Raw genomic sequence first — 20,129 nt, 5'->3', positions numbered from 1 at the left:
TATATATTTAAAAAAAATGACGACCTGCCAGCTTCCTATTAAGTTTTTATAGCTCAAGCTTGTTAATATTCAGAATTGGAAATATTGTAAAAGGATTCTTAAAATGTTTATCACAATATTTAATAATTTGAAGTCGGTTTGAACTATTCTAAGCTAAAAAAAAATCCTACAATTTTGACGATACAATATTCTTCTCCCAAAACTATGAAAACTAAAGAAAACTTTCGGACGGCAGATGCCATTTCCAATTTAGTTGCTTTTGGGATTATTTTGTAAATTGTTGTTGCCGCTTAATTTAAGACAAATGTTTTTCTTTTATAAATCATAGATTCGATTGGCAAACAGGTTGATCAGTTCTCACTCTAAAATGTTTACTATATTTAACTGCATTTCAATATTTTCTTTAACTAATTTTATCACATTCGCAAAATTCAACATCAAGTTCTTCCTTTATTTACATATCACGATGTAAGCTCTAATCTAATATCACCAATTGTTCATTATAATTATATATAACATTTAGATTGTATTATTGAAATTTACAGGAAGAATGAGAAGAGATTCACCATAAAGCCCCTTTCGCTGTTTGCGCCAGCCGCAATCTTGCCTGCGTCCTGCTGGCGCTTCACGTTGCGCGGCAATTCCGGTTCCTTGAAGATGCCCGCGGCCAGCTTGTCCAGACTCAGGCGAAAGTACTGATTCTCCAGTATGGGCACAATTAGATTATACTTGTCAATTGTTTTATTCAACTGTTCCACATCAGCCGCATGCGACTGGGCAAATTTCTGCCAGGCTGCCTGCTCCTGGGCCGTGGCCAAAGGCCAATCGCCGTAGTAGCTGCGCTCGGTGCGCAGCTGCTGCTTTAATTTGCCGACAGCCTCGCGTATATCGCGGCTGAGCGTAATCCATTCCGGCGTAAAGCCATTGTCCAGCATTATTTTGTTTAGCTTGTGCGTGGTGAAGTCCAGATAGGGATTCTGTGACTGAGCGCTGGACAGCGGCTTGCCGGCGCCATTAAGATTGTTGAAATCGCCCTTGGACATGGCCTCCTGTATCAGATCCTCGACGACACGATCAATGCCGTATTTGGTCTTGATCGCATGCTTGCCATAATAGCTGCCGCCTTTGCGCATTAGCGCACCCTCCTCGGCGGCCGCCTTCTCGATGCGATGCTCCAGTACGCGCTCCTGTGCTCTCATCGCACGCACCTGTTGGTGTTGCTTCTGGCGTTGGGTGGGCGTGCCCACGCCTATGCCATCATTGGACAAATATTGGCGATGCTGCGGCGCCGTGTGTTTGATATCAAACACCATTTCCTCCTCCTCGTCTTCGTTGATATTGCGGCGACTCTTAGCAAACTTTTCCTGCAGCATTTTAAATGCCTCGTCCACTTGCTGGAAACGCTCGTTGCTCGCCTCATCCGTGTCCGCATCGGGATGCACCCGCTTTACCAGGTCCAAATAGGCGCGACGAACCGTTTCCTGGTCGGCGGATTCGTGTACGCCCAGTATTTGAAAGCATTGCTATTGCATGGAACAATCTATTAATATTACCGTTAGTTTATGGTATAACTACTCACCTGGTACAACTCGCGCCTCTTCAAGTGCAGCGCGCGCCTACAATTGGCCCCCAGGGGGCTCATCAAATTGCCTAAAATGTTAACTGTCGGTAGCATTTTCGTTTTATGATTTTATTTACAAATATTCTTGGCATTTGTCGCCCTCACTAACTGTTTTGTTTGCTAAGTTTTTACATTTAAAAAAATGCGATCAAATTGATGTTATTCAATAGGTGGCAAACGACCAAAACAAAACAAGACAACATTAAAGCGTATTAACAGTGGCAAAAAACTAAGCGACAACATTTAAATGTTACAGCAAATGTAACTGTTAGGCTCAGTATGCAAACAATTAAATTTAGTAAGGGCACAAACAATGTTTGGTATTATTAAAAATGTATTATCCACATATTCTAATTAAGAAACTATTTTCTAATCAAGGATATTTTTGCGAGAAACCGTGAACACAGAGCACACGAGTAACATTATCTGAGTAACATCTGATTAACTCAAAATGGCACTGTTCATTAAAAGTATGGCACTTATCGATAAGTTATGGCCCAAAGTAGGACCATTTTTGGGATTTTTAACAGACTTGATGTGACCAGATTTTACCAAAGAAAACAGCTGTTGAATTTTTAGCACACTTCGGTCACACAGTACCAAAAAAAAACTCGTTGCACACAACAGCAAAACACGCAACAAAAATTAATATTAATTCGATTTAATACAAAACGCATTACAATTAAAACTAAACAATAATTGCCAGCCAAGTGCCTCAACTGGCCGATTGTGTGCAAACAATGTGCAGTGGAATAAGCAATAGAAATTGTTTAACATAGGCGACACACACACAAAAAAAAAATATTTTTCGTAAGTGTCGCAGAATTTACTAGTTGCTGTGTGTGCGTGCCCCACTCATGTGTGTGTGTGACAGTACGTGCGTCTGCATGTGTAGATGTAGCGTGTGTGAGTGACTGACTGCAGTTTGCGTACGATATTTTGTTGATTAAAATGTAATAAAAACGTACACTTATTAAAAGTGTAGAAGGCAACAGCCGCGCAAAGCACAACAACAACAAAAAATTTTGCTGCTATACAACACTACATTGAGTAAAGAGAAACAACAAAAAATAGCAGCATGTCGCGTCGTTGTGTGTGTGTGTGTCGTCGTCGTCGTCGTCTCGTCACAGTCTGTGAGTGTGTGTGTGTTCATTAGTATTTGTGTTAAATAATGTTTAAACATTTTTTTAATTCGCACAAACTTTAATGCGTTGCAGTTCAGCAAAAGGTGAGTAATGTCATGTAAATAATTATAAACAAATGCTTGACCAAGTCAATTGTTCGTCAACAGTCGCCCTGCTCTCCCTCCCTTCCCCGCTCCAAACCACTCTGGTTGGTACTCTCGCTCTACCTTTCTCCAACACTCGCTCTCAATTTGCTCAGTTTTTGCACGTTCGCTCTTAATTCCAGTGCGCCTTATTTTAAGTGTAATTTTGTAGTTGCCTTATTTTAATTTTAATTTGCTATGCGCGATTCGCGCGCTTATTGTGAATGCGCAAAGCACACAAACAAACGTCAAATGTCAGACAAGCCGCTCTCGCTGTTATGCGCTTACTCTCCCTAGCTCGCAGTCTCTCTTCAGTGGCCATGTGTGTGAGTGTGCGTGTGAGTTTGGTTTGTTTTTGTCTAATTTACTTTCTACGTGCAAAAAGCAAAAACTCTTGTTTTAAACATGAAAGTCAACACACATTACTGTTGCCACTCTCTGTTTTTATTGGTATTACCTTTGTGCATTTTTTTTATTTTTGATTTGATTAGCTGTGCCGTGCACACACAAGACTCACATACACATGGCGAACTCGTTTCTGATAAGATTTTAATTGTTTGAAACGGACATGCCAATAACTGAATGCTGATATGAGAGAATATCATTAGCTCGACCTTAACATTTAGCAAAATGTTAAACCTGACAATATCACTGCAGCCATTGAATCGATTAAATTAAGATCGATTTAATTCCTAAAAGAAAATAGTGTGATTTATTATGTGAAATAATACTGTTTCATCTACAAGCTACCAGGTCAATGATAAGAATTAGAGGCTTACAATTTATGCGGGCATAACTCACCAAATTAAAAAAAAAAAGAGTTAGAGCATGAACAGTATTTTGACATTGTACACATAAAAAATATTTAAGCTGGTTATTTACAGTCCCCAGAAAATCACAAATAAATATGTGTGGCCCAACACAACATTGTATTTGTTCAAGCAACAGAGACATGATAAAAAAATGCTGCATGCCATCAAATTACAATATAACAAACAATAAATGAAAAGTGTCAGCAAACAAACAAAACGCATAACAAGACAAGCAATTGTTGTTGTTGATTTTCGCACGGTTTCAAATTCCAATGCATTGGCAACACTAACGATACTAGCAACAACAAACACAGATATGCACGCACACCAAACACTCACACACACACACACAATTGCTAGCAAAAGTAACAACAAACTACAGCCAAAAAAACGTCAGGCGCTCTCATTCTCTGTATATCTGCCCGCTCTCAAACATTCATTCACAATTATACTGTAACAGCAAGCGAAAGAGCGCACAAAATGGAATGTGCTGCAATAAAAGTAGCAAACATATGTTGTTATAAAAAATATTCAAGCGTTTTTTATTCAGTAATTATAGATTTTAAAAATCGAGAACTCAAAGTAAACTGTATGATCTTCGTTAACAGTGCATAACGTATGTGAATATTGTGGCTCTCACAGATTTAATCGTTCGCTGTCTCAAGGCAATCTTAGGAGGGCGCGAGCGCCACCTGTTAACTAACAGCTGCTTAACATGCACAATTTGAGTCAACATTGCTCTCTGGCAACAAATCGTAACAGACCCGGTTAGCGTTGGCGCCAGTGTTAACAGTTTTTTTTTACAGTAACAGTATGTCGTCGCGCCGGATAAGATGTAAAAGCGAATAGCGAAAATCGTGAATTTTTTCATCTACACGCGCTCGTCGAACAAAACGCCATGCTAAATAAATAAAATATATAAAAAAAATTATTAAAAATAAGTGTGTGAGAAGCAATTGTTAAACAAGTGCAATAGTGCAAAGTTCATGCAAAGCAAATAGGAAAAAAGCAAAAGCAAATGCAAATGTAAAAGCAAAAGCAAATAAAATACGTAAGTTGTGTTTATTAATTATTTATGACGAAAAGCAACAAAAACAACGCGTCACAATTGCCCTCGTCGTGTTCGTCGTCTTCGTTGTCGCAAGTAGAGCAACGCCGCGCCACCGTCGCCTGCCGCCCCGTTGACCAACACACGCGTACATTAAAACATACATACATATACATAAAGACAAATGCGAAATATTTTTATTATTACCTCTCTCGCTCTCGCTGACTTTCGATCTGAATCGCCTGCAAATGTTATGCAAATTAATTAAAGCAATAGGAACAACAACAATTATTGAAGTCAACATCAGCCGTCGCAGCAGCCACAACAGCATAAAATAAAAATTTCGCTTTCGCAGTCGAAAAAAAAATAGAAAAAACGGTACAGAAAAAGTGAAATGCGCATTGACTTCAAAGCTGATTTTTTTGTAAATTTTTCAAACGGCACTTGGCGCTCAATCGCGGGCTCTCTCGCTCGCGCTTAACGGAACTGCCGCCAAGGCACACTTAATGTTGTTGTTGTTAGGCAGCGCCAAGCACAAAAGCAAACGCCAAAAAAAAAAACGGTTATGCGTGCGTTGCCCTTTGGGCTGCCTATGCCTACAACAACAACTGGTCGCAACATAATGAATGAAATACTACAAAAAAAACGACGGAGCATAGGCAATTCTCTGTGCTCTCACACATAACACACACACAGACAGAATTTAGCGTATATCTATATGTGTGTATGCATAAGTGCACATAAAATGTTCATACATAGCTAGAAAATGATTACATTTTGTTGTCGCTTGTCTTGTGCGCATCTGCTGTGTTGTTGCATTTATTATGTATTATGTGTGTGTACGTTTTTTTGATTTTTATTTAACACCTGCTGTTTTTCCATCAGCGCGAGCCGCGCACTCAAAAAAGTTCGCAGCTGCTGCGACGGAGACGTTGGCAACACACAGCCACGTCTTGCGTACAATGTGGTTGGCAACTCTGCACATGCAAATGCAATTGCGATCAACAGCTGAAAAACGAGCGTAGCGCAATGTTAGCGGAAAACAACATCCTCGTTTGTGTTTGTTGTTGTTTCTTTGCAGAGTTTGTCATTTATAGTTGGTAACACTGAAGCGGATTCTCATATTATTAACAGCTGTTGAGAGTGGTAAAAAAAGAGAGAGAGAGAGCGAGAGCAGTTGAATAGGAATCGAGTGAGTGAGCGATCTTTGTTATTGTCCTTGCATTCGATGTTATAGTTGTTGTTGTGTTTTTTTTTTAATTGGGTATGACGAACTTTTGTGTATTTGGGCACACCTTTCCTGTATCTTGGCTTAATTTAATACATTTTTTTTACAGCCCTAGAAAAAACTAAAAGCGCCTCAACAAAAAAGCAATAATAAATAAATAAATAATTTAAAACCAGCATAAGTTAAACAAAATGTTAATAAATAACAATTAATAATTACAATTTGTAGCCATTAGCTTTAATAAAATAACAACAAACGCATAACATTTATGAGCAGAAAATTTCATAAAGCCTATACAAGTACGCCTTCCAATAGTTATATATACAATATATACCGTTATATATACACATATGCATGCATAACATAGTAGAAGATGCGAAACGAAATGAAATTCGGCTAATTAGTATATAAAAAGTGCGTTATTTCGAACGATGCAATCAAATCTTTAAATATTAAAAAACTAAAGCGTATATACATATATATTAATTTTACATATATATACATACATACATACATATATTTCTTATAACAACGAAATAGAATTAGGAATATTAAAATTAAAATAAAAATTATCAGCTTGCTTACAACAAAAATCCATGCAATTACTTTAGCAAATTTACTTTAAAATAAAAAATACAAAAAAAAAATATTAAAAATAAATCAATCAAGTGCAAATTCTAAAATTAAAAAAAAAACAAAAATTTTTTCTATGCGCCCCAAGTGCTTAAACGACAAAAACAAACAGAATACCCAAAAAACAACAACAACTAGAATGTAAAACATACAACCATAACCTCAATCAATCACAGCAAAACGAGCAATATTAAGCATAACGAAAACTTAAAAAAAAAATCCTAAATTTAATTGTTAAATGTTAACTAAAAAAAATACAGCTACAACGCCAGCAACCTGCCAACAACAACAAGAACAACAACAAAAGCAACTAATGCGGTGCCCAAAAGCCATCGTAAGCTTTAGCCGCCCCGCAAGAAGAGCAGCAGCAACAGAAAATCAACAACAACCACAACAACAACAAAAGCGTAAAGTTAACGGGAGCAACGGCGCCATTCGGCGCAGCTCTCAAATTCTCAGGAGTTGCTATTGCCGCACGCATTAACATTGGATTAGTCCCCCGAACCCCAACATTCCCCCAACTCTGAGGTACTCATGTAGGGGCATTAAAAGCAATTGGAACAGCAACAACAACATCGACAGTAACGGGACATGGATATTCATATGAAAAAACTAACAAAACCACGGTAAGTTTTAAATACTTAAATACCTCAATCTTAAGATTCGTACTATATTTTTCACATACTTTCTGATCCAACAAATTAAATATTCCTTGCACCCTTGTATTTTACTGATAATGCTAAGACTTTCGAAGTCCTATTGAAAAGATCTTTAAAAATGTGATTAGATTTCAAGTAAATACGTCCAGAAGTATGTAATGCGGTTTTAAGGATACTTTGAAGATTTTTTTTTTTGTTTGGATCATTTTTCCTATTTAATATTTTATCCGTAATTTCCATACGTGCTTATTGTGCACGCTATAATTCCACTTATGCTCTTTAATATATACATACCTAAGAACTCATTTTTTAAGGATTGTGAAGTGTTAGAATCACGTAAAGCATCAATTCATATAGATAAATTATTTATTGATTCTTTAAGGTTTCTTGGTTAGTCCGACATTAACGTATGCCTTAACCTAACCTCGTTTGTATTAACCTCAAAGCCATTCAACACATACATGAGCTAAAATCGCGCGAATTCAAGCAGTAAAAATAATCAAAACATCAAAAAAAGAAATGATAAAAATATCATCGTCTTTTCAAACATTTTCTAGTTGTAGTGTGTCTTGATGTGCGTATATACATACATATATAAATATATATATGTGTGTGTGCGTTTGCTATATCGTCGCTCATGCACTATAAACAAGACAAGCTGCTGGTTCCCTAAAGCCACATTACACACGCACACACACACACTAGCACACGCTGCGGAAATTCACAGACATATTCCCGTTCAAGTTCCACAACTAAAAACTTTTCTCATTTCTGCGTATTGCGGCAACCCTTTTTTTTCTGTGTGTATGTTTTTTGTATTTTTTATATTTTCCTTATTTTTTTTTCTGTACTGTCAATGAGCTGCGGCGACCACTAAAATGTATAATTGAAAATTGTACGCCCACATTACGACTAGAAATGCACAGACAATGAGAGGGACAGAGACAGGAGAGGAGCGCGGTGCGGGGTTTAGTACCAAAAATGGTCCCCAGTTGCTTTTAGCGCCAGGCAATAAACAGAGCGAAAGCAACAGCCGCACTATGAAGATAACAGCTAAAGAGATAGAGAGAGAGAGCGAGGCAAAGTGTTGCCAAGTTTGCGGTTTTCTTGACTGCCGTTTTACCCCAACCGGCACCGCTCCCGCCCCAATTTAGCGCCCACCTTGACCAAAGTAGAAAAATCTAAAAGTTTTTTTATTTTTCATACTTAAATATACATACATATACACATTTATATATGTACATATATATGTATACTTTTTGCCGGCGTCGCCACGCACTGTTTCGCCTGCTGCTTCGACTTCTTCTTCTTTTACTACTTATTCTTCTTCTTCTACTTCTTGTTCAAGCATTGTGTGCACTTTTCGCTGCAATTTGTAGAAAAGTTTTTACAGTGCGCGTAAAGTTTAACCATAACAGATTTCTTTTGCCGTCTATTTTCTTGAGGGCTAAAAACTCGACCAACTTCTCAATTTGGCTCCACTGCTTCCCACGCCCCTCGCCCATGTCAAGGGGCAGGGCAGTTAACAACCGCATAAACCAGCATATCTAATTTGACAAACTAAACCTGTTTTATTCGACAACATTTTCACACAGAACTGCCTTCGTTTACTTTTCCTGTAATTAGATTGTAATAGTTGGATAATTTATATTAAGTAAAGTAATATGAGAGAAACATTTTAAAAGCAGTTTTCTTAAAGTCAAAATTATTATTATTTCTTTCAATGAACAAGTTCTGCATTCTAATTGCCAAGTTCAAGAGATCAAACAAGCGTTTCGAGTTGCAAATAGTTAAGAAGTGCTTTACAGAGATTAGTGCTACAATATTGTATGTAAAGTGAAAGATCCCCTGAGAGGTTGTCTTCCAATTGCTTGTCAAGCTAAAGAAACTTAAATTCCAGACTATATAGTATAGTAGTACAATTTAATATCTGATTTAATTTTGCAGGTAAATTAGGAGAATTGTTAATGTCGTATTTGCTAGACTTTATCGAAATTTGCCAGCCATAGCAATTATGGTAATTATTTATGTTTCTAGTTTTACAAAGAATCCATCATATATTCATATTGTTGGTGTCGCCATCTAGCGATAGAAACACGCATACTCTCACTCAAATTATGCTGATAAAATTTTAATATCTCTAAAATTGAAATTTTAATGTGTGTCTAAAGCGCGCGCGAGTTGGCCGCAATCTCCATTTCGCCGTGCCGCCACACGGCCCTTTGCTTTAAGCCCTTGTCAAGTCCTGCCCTACGACACACACACAAACACACATACAAACACACATACACACATATATATACATGCACTCGTTCAAACAGACTGCAAGTTTCTGGTTTTTGTGGCTTTTCCGCTTCTCACTTAACATCGCGCGCGCTCGCTCTATCTCCCTCTCTCTCTCTCTCTCGCCCCTTTTACAGCGCTGCTTTTGGCATTGGCTAAAAGCGAATTTCTTTCGTTGAATTATTTAAATTTGTCGGTGCTAGGGTGTGTTTGTGAGTGTGTGTGTGTCAGTGTGTGCGTCTGTGTGTGTCAGTTATGAATAGCTAAGTGAGTGCAAGTGCTGCAAGCAGCCTTTTCATTTTCATTAAACGCAGTCCCTTATGGGATGAGGTGGTGGGGTTTAGCTCACAGATGAGAAATTGCATTTCATAAGTTCTGCCATTCCGGATTTTAATTGTGTTACGTATAACCTTTATCATACATAATTTGATTGTTCAAAAAGCAGAAATCACCAGCTTTAATCCAAACTCAACTATTTTCATTGACTCCCATCTCCATTTTTATGGTTTTTCTTGTAGATGACATAGACTAATTTCCGTAGAATTCATGTATTTTAAACGTATCTGTCTTAGAGAATTAAAAAAGAAGATAAAGAACAATTTGTTGTTGGTTCCAACTACGTCACCTCTTAAAGACTTCCAGGGATTCAGATATTTTCAGACCTAAACATTTCGTAGCTATTTACCGTATAAACACGGTTGTAAATTGTCTGCAGGGTATCAACTAGTTTGTCATTTTGGCATGCTTTTAGTCAAAAGCTCTAAACAGCTTTTGTTTTTGTAACTTTGCCATGAATAAGTTTTAAATATTTAACAGTTGTAAGTTGATTAAAGCACCCAACGCTTTTGCCTGAAAGCAACAAAAAGTTTAATTAGCACTCTACCCGGTTGCTATTATACGGTTCATTCACAGTTTTTCCCCAGTTACAGGGGGATTTTGGCTGTTAATGACAAAACTTACCCCTAAAAGCTGGCAAAACAAATGCCTAATTGTCGCTGCGAATTGATTGGTCTTTCCAAACGCAAAGCTCCCCAATCATTAACCAAGGACACAGATAATATACAAATAAACATATGTATGCATATGTGTGTGCTTGTATGTTAGTGTGTGTGTGTGCGTATATAAAAGGCAAACATGTCAAACACGAGCCGAACCCTTGTTAAAGAACGCAGCAAATTATTTGCAAAAGGAAAATCCCCGAGCAACAACAACAAAAAGAAGAAAAACCGAAAAACGAAATAAATGTTAAGGGAAGTGATTTACTTTATCGATGGACACATAAAACAATTTGGCAGCACAGTCAGACGAATGCGTAGTATTCTTTCTCTTTCTCTCTCCCGCTCGCTCTACATTGCTCTCCCTCTCTCTCTCGCTCACTCTCTCACTCGCTCGCTCGCGTCCCTCAAGTGGTGGCAAAACATCTGTCATGACGGTTTGTCCTTTCAGCAAATCCTTTTTCGCACAAAAATCAAAATAATAAAAAACATGTAAAAAATGCCCCAGTTGACGATTGCCCGATTAGCAGATACCCTGTACAATGGTTATAATATCCAAGATACCTGCTTCCTTTCTGTTGCAACCAGGCAACCCATTTTTAAACATTTTTATAGAGTATAGGGTGTATAAAAGCAAATCTTTTCTCCGCTCGCTTTTACACGCTTTTTGCAATTTTATAAGGTATGAAAATTACATATGCCCGACTGAATACGCGCACACTGTCAAAGAGAGAGAGAGAGGGGGGGGAAGGGAATGGGCATAAAGCCGAGTGTCCTGGCATCCCGTAGCAAAGTCATAAAACTTGCGCCCACCAGAGCTTTGCAGAGCTGGTTCCGTAATTCTCCTCGACACACTCGCTAGCTCCCAACTGCTTCTTCAATTGGCAGCAAAGTTTTCCATAGAACTTGGGCTTTACCTTGGCGTCCTGCTGCTTTACATCCTTTCAAACTGTTGCTGATTTATAGGCTGCCTGTAGACAGAGGGAGAGAGGGGGTGGGGAACTGCCGGGGTAACTGTCTGTTTAGTTTACATTCTCTCCGTTTCTTATTCTTATTCTTCATTTTCCTCTTCTTCCGGCGTCGCATTAAAATGACATAATAAAATGTATAATTTCGACATAAAAACTGAAATCCCCGGGGAGATTTCTGCTTATTTCTGCCAAGGTCCCCCATAAAGGAGTCCTACAGCACGCCCCTAAATAACCCTCACTTACAACTTTCCATCCACCCCCCCTGGCTGTCCAGTTGGGCCGACTTTTGATTGTTGACTCCATGTGCGCCATATCAATTAGGTGTGTAGGTCAATAGCTTAAGACTGTGTGTGACGCCAAAGGGTGTGTGTGCAGCGAGGAGGGAGGGGTAGTCTATTTGATCGGCGGGTTATTGGTTTGGGGCTTGGCTCTTGGCCCAAATACGAATTTTCTTGCAAAGTTTGGGTTATTTGAACTAGAAATTGCACATGAATCATGCATTCAGTTTGATGTGTTATGCAAAGTGGAACAGACATATATATGTTCATATATATACTTATTCAGCTATAATATGCTGCTAAAAAATCGAATGAGCAGACATCTGAAGTATTCTTATTATAAGTATTTTTCTAGAAATCTAATTTACTTAGCTCTAGAACATAGGAGGAGTTCGACGACGAGTGATAGTTGTAACATTTATTTATATTATATTAATTATATTGATTATATGTATATTCTAAATAAAATATAATAATTTGCCAATGAGGAAATTATGGAGAATGTGGCTCATTTATTGTTGGTTTTTTCACTTTGCTCCTGTAAACTTGATGGGCAACATTTATTTGTTACAAATGTCAACTGTGGCGCCACAGAGTTGTTGCTGCTAATGCATTTTGCATGCGGGAGACACACCTCGAGAACCTCGACCTGTTTGTTTTATTTTTTGTCCTTTTCCTTGATGCCCTTTCCAAGCTCACTTCAAGGTGTCTCCTGATGTGCTCTGTGGCATATCTCATTTCCCAGAAACTGGCCAACCCTTTTTCTTTTCCACCTTGCCACATATAAATGATTAACTGTTGCATGTGCCGCTCGCCACGCCCATCAGCCAGTTGCAGTTGCTGCAACTGAAGGACACGGGACACGACATTTGTTGCTGTCCGCAACCCCACTCCCCCGCATCTCTCTCTCTGCATTTGTGTGTGCCACATGCAAGTGGCAACACTGTCGCCGCTCACATTTCTCACACATACAAGTGTTTGCGCCACTTTAAGCTAACAACAACAACAACAACAACAATAAATGGGAACTGCAACTGCAACTGAAATTGCTGCCAAGTCCTTTGCTGCTGCTGCCGCTGTTTGGCATTTGGTTTAAATACCCTGTATGAGCTAGAAATGGGCTGTATTTATTTTAAATATAGAGAAATAAAAATCAAATCGAATAGATATAAAGGATTTGTCCATAGAGTCGCTAGTAGATGAACAAATCACATGTTATCAATGATTAACTAAGCAATTTGATCTCAACAAGTTAGCTAAATTGCGCTAAATAAACTGACTAATATAAAATAATAGATAATACAAATAAGAGAGACTATACGGTAAAGGCCTTATAAGTTACTTAACATAGTAATCCTACTTTCACAGTCGTTGTTAGAGATCAAAAGGAACTGATCGATTCCATCGATCGTAATAAAAGAAATATTATTAAAAATAAAGTAAAAGTTATAGTAAATACCTCGTGAAAATGGAAAACACAACAAATGAAACGTAAAGTTCGAAGAAAATTCAAAATATGTCGATAGCTTCGATAGTTAGAAACAGTAAATCGATGTTTCTCAATCAATTTATGATACAGATTATAGCATAAAAATCTCTTACGACTGATTGGATTTCCAGTGAAAATTCTATTTCAAATTAAATCGAATGTCCCTTTATGTAAATAAATGTAATATTGCGTGCTTCCTTGAATAGAATTCATAATCTATCAATGTAAACATATTCCACGGTCATACTCTGAGCCCAAGGCTATCGGGGCTCGTAAGCTTAACCTATTGTTGTTGTGGTTAACGATGGCGGAGGGGGGTGATGGTGGTTGGTGGGGCTCCTGCTGTTGCTTCTTCTTGATTCTTGGTATTTCATCTATTTGCTCGGCCAGCCGCCCCAATTGAGAAACGCGGCGGCGGCGCTGAAGACGACGCGGAAACAGTAAATAAGTTGCACTTTTCCGCTGACAGGGAAAGCGCTGGCGACCGGGAGGTGGATGTGTGGAGGGGTGGAGGGGTCTGCCTTGTTGCTGGTGGAAAGGGGGATTGGGGGGTCAGTTAGTGTCCTTCGTGGCTGCTGACTGCAAATAAAAACAAAAAACTTATTTGCCATTTATTTCCAGTTGACGTTTTTTCTCCCTCTTCAGCGCCCTGTGTTCTGCTGTTATTAATACTGGCAGCAAGGGGCGTGGCAGGAGGGGGGGGGCGGGCTACAGTTGTGGGGACAGGTCCTCGACAAGCCTTTGGGGTCGCTGTTGCTGTTGCTTGTTTGTTTGTTTTTGTGCTTAATTCTCTGGCCAGTCAGTCAGCCAGCGAGCGATTCGCCTTTAGGAAGTCGCTCTCTCTGTCTCTCTCTCTCTGTTGCGCGCTCTGTGGAAGCATTTCCGGTGTAGGGATAAAAATTTGTCGTGGTTGAAATATTGTAACCTGAAGCCCTTATTGAAGGACTTTTTAATGAGTGTTTGTGTTTGATTGTTGAGAAACAGCGCTCGCGTTAAGGAAGTTGTGCGGTCTTCTTCTTCTTTTCTCATGCTTGAATCTCTTCTGCGTTCCTCTACCAAGAAACGTGTCGCATGTAAGCCGATTTCGCTTGCCACAGAGTTGCAAAAACACACATAAAAGTAAGGAACACCAAGTAAACGTTAACTAAAGAATTCTTTGGAAGTCGTTGGCCACTTTTCATGGTTTCATATAAAATATAATATCGTAAATAAGAACGTTTTAGTCCTGAAACACATTTCGTATCTCTCTAATTATACATCTCTCTACTTTACCTATCGATAATTAAAACGTTTCAATATGTTATCGATTATGTTTTGTTTCACTTCTAATTTTTCAACGACTAATGGAAAAGGTCAATTATTCTTTTTATTTGTATGCAAAGTAACAAATAGCTGGGCGATAAATTTGCATATTTAAATGTCTTGTAATACTCCACAATTGTTTGTACGAATATCTCCACCCTTGTGCTTCTGTTACCTGTAGGCCCTTGCCACCCTCCTCTCCCTTGCCACCCTCCTCTCCCTTGCCACCCTCCTCTGGATCTTTCCTTACTTTATTGCCCTTTCTCATGTCACGCAACGGTTAACTGAAGTAGTTTTTTTATCGATGGGTTTTAACCCCTTCTCGGCATATCATTTCCATTAAATGTCGAGAATATGTTTTGTTCGACAACTAAAATCGGGGACAACCCTCAATAGTTGTTGCTATGTGGGAACCAAATGCAGTCAATTTCTTAATTGTTGGTTTTGTTTTGATTTTTATTATAATTTGCCCAATGTTAAATTGTGCGTGTGTGATTTCTGTTGCATGTGTCTATTAATATACAAATTGATCTTTAAATATATATAAATATAACAAAAATAGCACGACGATCGATTTAGCCAGAAATGAAATAAACCGCGTCAAGATGAAATCTCGAAATTCTCTCGAAAACACGCGCAAATATTTTGATTTTAATTCAAAATTTAAGTTGGGCAATTTTGACCTATATATCTGTTATTGTTGAAGTTTGTTTTACGTGTGAACAGATGTATATACTTCTAGGAAATACACCTTTCAGATTGTTGCTAATATTTGGAGCATCTTTGGTATCTTTATTTTGAGTTGCTCTTCAACTTTGACACAAGCACTCAAAGTACACAGCATAGAAAAACTGACAAGTTGAGACTTTTAGTGCATTTCGTGTTTTATATATACATATATATATATATATATATATATATATATATATATATATATATATATATGTATATACTTTGTTGCGCTTGAAAATGGGCGGCCGTTTGGCTGCATTGTGAAATAAAAGCTGCTATTGATGCCTTCTTTGTTGTAGTTTTTGAAGCTTTTTAACGTCATGCACACACTTGCCGGCAGCAGCAGTAACAACAACAACAACAGCAACAAAATCAGTAATGAAAAGAACAACACTTGAATGGCTCTCCAATTTAAACGGCCGCATAGATGTGCTCTGCTCTCAATGCGCTCACTCGTTTGCCACAATTAGGTGTTAATACGACAATTTACTCAGCAGCGGCAGCGGCAATAATAACAACAGCTAACTGAAATATTAATGCAATGCTTGCACATGAAATATTTATGCTTGTGTGCGTTTGTAAGTTAAGTTGAACACGCCGCTATTCCGCGCTGCCGCTCTCTCTGTCTCTCTCTCTCGGTGTTGGCTAACGATCGATAAAATGTCGTCCGACGCCGACGCCACTCTGCTCATTGCTAGCTTCCTGCTGTGTGCGTGAGTGTTGGTGTGATTTTGTGTGCAAGTATTTGTTTGTGGATTACATTGTATGTTCTGCCTCTCCTAGGCTGCGTATTTTGTAAGCACAACAACAAAATGCCTCGGCATGCAAGTATATCGCAAGCTCTTCGCATCTCCTTCCCACACACACACACAAACACACGCATACATACAAACACTTTTGTCACGCATTTCCCTTGTTTTTGTTTATTTTATTAGTTGAGTGGCTTTTAGTTGAAAATTTCTGGTACGTGTTTGTCGCATTTTGCTATTGTTATTGTAATGCTTATTGATTGCTGTTTGTTAGGGGGTTAGGGGGTATGCCCCCTACTTATTGCATACCAACATACATACACAGATATGTATGTATATGTATGCACATGCATTACAGAATGTATAATTGATATTAAAATGCTGCAATGTTTACATTTACTTTGCGCGTTTGCTGACTTGGAAAATGAGCACTGGTAAATTGTTTTTGTGCTAATTTGCTAATTCCTATTGGGCTAATTTTCTGGTTTAAAAGAGATTGCAATTTATTTTTTTATATGTATTATAAAATGTAATACGCTAACCGGCAAACATCAAAGACCTCGTCTGTGTGATAAGAAATCGGGCATCATGTAAACATGTAAAAGCTCTAAAAGTGAGTCATCCAGCTTATCTAGCAGCCATGCTCTGACTATCTCTCTTTAAGTCCGAGCTCATAATCCTGATCGGAATCCAGCTTCAATATGTTTGTCTGAATCATGGCTGGCGGCAACTTTGACGCCGGCAGCGGTTACACGCAAGAGAGTCTTACTTTAGTGCTAACTAACTCTAAGTAACACTGTGTACAACAGACTAATATAATGTGAGTTTTAATCTGACCGAATGTTTTCTGTGTTTATAAAACTTCCCAAAAGTCTTGAATCAAAGTTTTACGCCATAATTTTTGATATTGATCATATACATATATTTTTTGAATTAATTTATTAATAGTCGACAAAACGAGTGTCAACCTAGGAATATATTAGGTACTCCCCCTGAATGCTTCATAAAATTAGTCACTCTAATGTAATTTTGTAAATATTCGCCAATTGCATTGCTGACTCATTCTCTATTTTGCGTCTGTCTGCTTAATGAACACAATAAAAGAAGAGGCAAACGTATGCCTAATTAGCAGCCATGGGGGAATAAGACACATCAAATTCGCTTAACACTTGATTGGCAAGCAAAATAAATCAAGCGGCAAGGCGAAACAACTCGAAGCACAAGGCAAGAAAAAATATACAGCGAAATACAAAATATAGGAGAATATGCATGCAATGTATGACGACGACGACAACAGCAACAACAAATAAAACAACTGTTTTGCAAAGAAATAAATAAATAAATGGATAAAAACAAGCGCAAGCAAAGTGGGTTAAAAATAGAAAATTGCACAAATGCGTCGGGAGGCAATTATAAGGCCATAAATTGTAGCTAGCAAGTTATTTATAAATTTTTGTATATTTTTTATTGGTTCAAGAATAGCAATCGGAGCCAACACCTGATACTGCAAATTTTTAAAGCTAATAACAAAAAGAAAAAAAAATCAAAAATAGAGAAAAGTAAATAAAATAAGTAAATTTCGCTAAAAATAGATTATGTTTGAGTAGGGCTCAGAGCTGCTAAGTTTGCAGACGGCGTCTCTCACTGTCTCGCTCTGTTTCTTGTCTGGCGCTCTTCGTTGCTTCTTGCTGTTTACTACGCGCTCTCTTCCGCTCTCACCTTAGCTGTCTACGCACTAGTCGCCTTCATCGTTGTCTATTTTTGTTTCTGCTTTAGCTGCGAGCAGCTTGTTGCCGTTTATTTATAAAAACAACCGCCGGCAACAACAACAACATATGGGCGCTGCTAAATTTACTTTTTTTTTTCTGCTGCTTTTGCGTTAAGTGGGCGTCGCTGCCGGTGCTGCTGGATTTTGTGGAATTTTCTTGCCATTGAGTAAAAGAATTTGCATTCAAATGAAATGGAAATAAGACAACAACAAGGACATGTGCTCTCTCTGTCCCTCTCGCGCAGTGGGCGCCACATGTCTGGCGATTTTTTTTCAATTATAACATATGCATATAGTATGCAATTGTGCAGCTGTATGAAATGAAAAATAACAACAACAGAACGCAAAGCAGAATGAGGAGAACAAAAGCAAGCAGATGAGCCAAAGGTATGTGTAATCGAACAATGTTAATCGATAGCCAATTCCGAGATTAATCACCAAGAGTATTAACAATGCATTCATTTCTTGTAATTAGTCTATTGGTTTTATTCGGTGCATTTAACTTGGCCTACTTTGTGCTCATGAACATATGTGTGTATAATTGCTACTAAATAGATGCGTAGTTGTGTCCGATAAGTGCAGAACGATAACTATTCAATTGTTATGTATTAAATACATATATTATTTTTAATTTTTTAAAAGAAATAACCTTGCTAAAAATATATATATTAAATTTTGTTGTCGGATAACTCTTTAGTTATCGCTTTTTCATATAATAAAAAATACTCAACAAGTGTCTCGCATTAACAATAATTGCTGTGCATAACAAATAGCTAGAGCAAAAAACAATGCGGCGCTGCTGACGCCGACGTCAGCATCAGCTGCAACTGCAAAAATAACAACAACAATTGCAGCCAGCGGTTAATATGACGCTTATGAGATTTTTATGTTGGCCATTGCCATTAAAACTAATGCACATGCTGCAAAAACATGCGAAAACGTTTAAAAGTAAATAAAAACCAATAGACATTAAACTATGCACATTTTATGAAAATAAAAATAAAACATACAAACTCACACATGTACCATGAAGAGCAGAGAGAGAGGAAGCAAGAGAAATAGCGAGTTGGCATGAGAAGCACTCAACGACTCTGGCGGCGACGTCAATGTTTTATGCTCTGTGGGTGGGTTGGGTTAAGTTTTGCTTTTGCTTTTGGTTTTGGTTTTGTATTCGTCTGACTCGTCTGCGTGACATTCATGGCGCACATGCATCGACACGTTTTTCATATTGTCGTTGCTGTTGTTGCTGCTGCTGCTGCTGGCGCTGCCGTCAGTGATTGAAGTTTTTGCATGCAAAATGAAGTGTTAATCAGCCTGTTTGCTGTTGTTGTTGTTGCTGTTGCTGTTACTCTTGCTGCTGCTGCGTGTGTGGGAAAGAGAGAGTGTGTGAGAGACAGAACGTGCCTGTGTATGTGTCGCATTGCGAAATGAAACTGCAGTTAACTTGAAACTGTGCGGACAGATGGGAAGTCTACGGGGACAGCCAAATGGGCGCCATAAAATGCATAAATGTTAAAACTGACTAACAAAAGAGATGCGCAAAGTGTTTGCTTGATTTGGTGCATTTTAAATGCCTTTGATGGGCCATATCAAATTTCTGCTTTGATTGCTTTGGATATCAGCGACAATATTAAAAGCTGTGAGCTTTGATTTATCAAACTAATAAATGCAGATAGGTATTTAAATATTATTATAGAGATTTTTTAAGAGTGGTGGCAGATCTTCGAATAGCTATGTATATGCGCTTATTGCAAAAATTAAGCTTAATTGCAAAAAAAGAGCGAACAGAAAAAAGTATTCCCATTTAACAAAATAAACCCTTTTTGCTTTCAATCTGTTCTCATGTAAAATACACTGGTCGCATAGATCGATAATACAGACCTCAACAGTCAAGTGGCACGAACCGATTCGATTAAAAATTGTATTATTATTATTGTAAATACGTAACCATCCTAAATTTCTCAGACTGTATTTGCAGCATTTATTATTCGACACCCGTTTTCTGTTTATGCAATTTCTTTTGCTATTCATTGGCCAGCAAGTTTGTCTAAATTTCTGGTAAAAGTTCTCATAAAAACACACACACACACACACATGCAAGGCCACAACTGTTCTTTAGCTATTTCGCATGCTACACAACCTTCTCATAATTCACATTGGGAACTGTTTGTGAATTGGCAACTGTAATGCGAGAGCTGCTGGCAGCAAAGCCGCCGGCGCGCACGGACATTCATTTCATACACTTTTGTATTGCAATTCCATTCGAGTAAAATCCTCAACTGGCACACAAACAC

General features: G+C 38.1%; 3 protein-coding genes across 5 annotated transcripts in view; 1 reads left to right on the top strand and 2 right to left on the bottom strand.

The window, feature by feature from the left end:
* Nucleotides 1–430: 430 nt before the first annotated feature.
* Nucleotides 431–1,975, bottom strand: LOC135439353 (dnaJ homolog subfamily C member 28). Its single transcript, XM_064698073.1, has 2 exons — nucleotides 1,580–1,975; nucleotides 431–1,523 (listed from the first exon to the last, which is right to left on the bottom strand). Exons 1-2 carry the CDS (start codon nucleotides 1,673–1,675, stop codon nucleotides 540–542), a joined length of 1,080 nt encoding a protein of 359 aa, XP_064554143.1. The 5' UTR covers nucleotides 1,676–1,975; the 3' UTR covers nucleotides 431–539.
* A 238-nt stretch (nucleotides 1,976–2,213) lies between these two features.
* lilli (lilliputian) overlaps nucleotides 2,214–20,129 on the top strand; it is a 104,751-nt gene continuing 86,835 nt past the window's right edge. Inside the window, exons 1-2 of one of the 3 annotated variants that reach the window (XM_064698017.1) lie at nucleotides 2,214–2,849; nucleotides 6,870–7,235. Coding sequence is in view for 1 of the 3 variants with exons in the window: in XM_064698018.1 (XP_064554088.1) it covers nucleotides 7,201–7,235 (35 nt within the window). In the remaining 2 variants the exon portion in view is untranslated. Of the gene's footprint in view, nucleotides 2,850–6,642; nucleotides 7,236–20,129 lie in introns of those variants that run through there. The other 2 variants (XM_064698018.1, XM_064698019.1) reach the window with 2 other exon arrangements.
* Nucleotides 12,402–20,129, bottom strand: part of LOC135439312 (uncharacterized) — a 118,295-nt gene continuing 110,567 nt past the window's right edge. The window contains exon 7 of the mRNA XM_064698022.1: nucleotides 12,402–12,416. The gene's annotated coding sequence lies outside the window, so the exon portion shown is untranslated. The remainder of the gene's footprint in view (nucleotides 12,417–20,129) is intronic.

Source organism: Drosophila montana, unplaced genomic scaffold, assembly GCF_035044405.1.
Source record: "Drosophila montana isolate Dmon_TW-CO22-7 unplaced genomic scaffold, ASM3504440v1 contig_402_1, whole genome shotgun sequence".
NCBI classification, from domain to species: Eukaryota; Metazoa; Arthropoda; class Insecta; order Diptera; family Drosophilidae; genus Drosophila; species Drosophila montana.
Note: the sequence above shows the minus strand (reverse complement) of the source record. Positions and strands in the feature narration are given on the sequence as shown.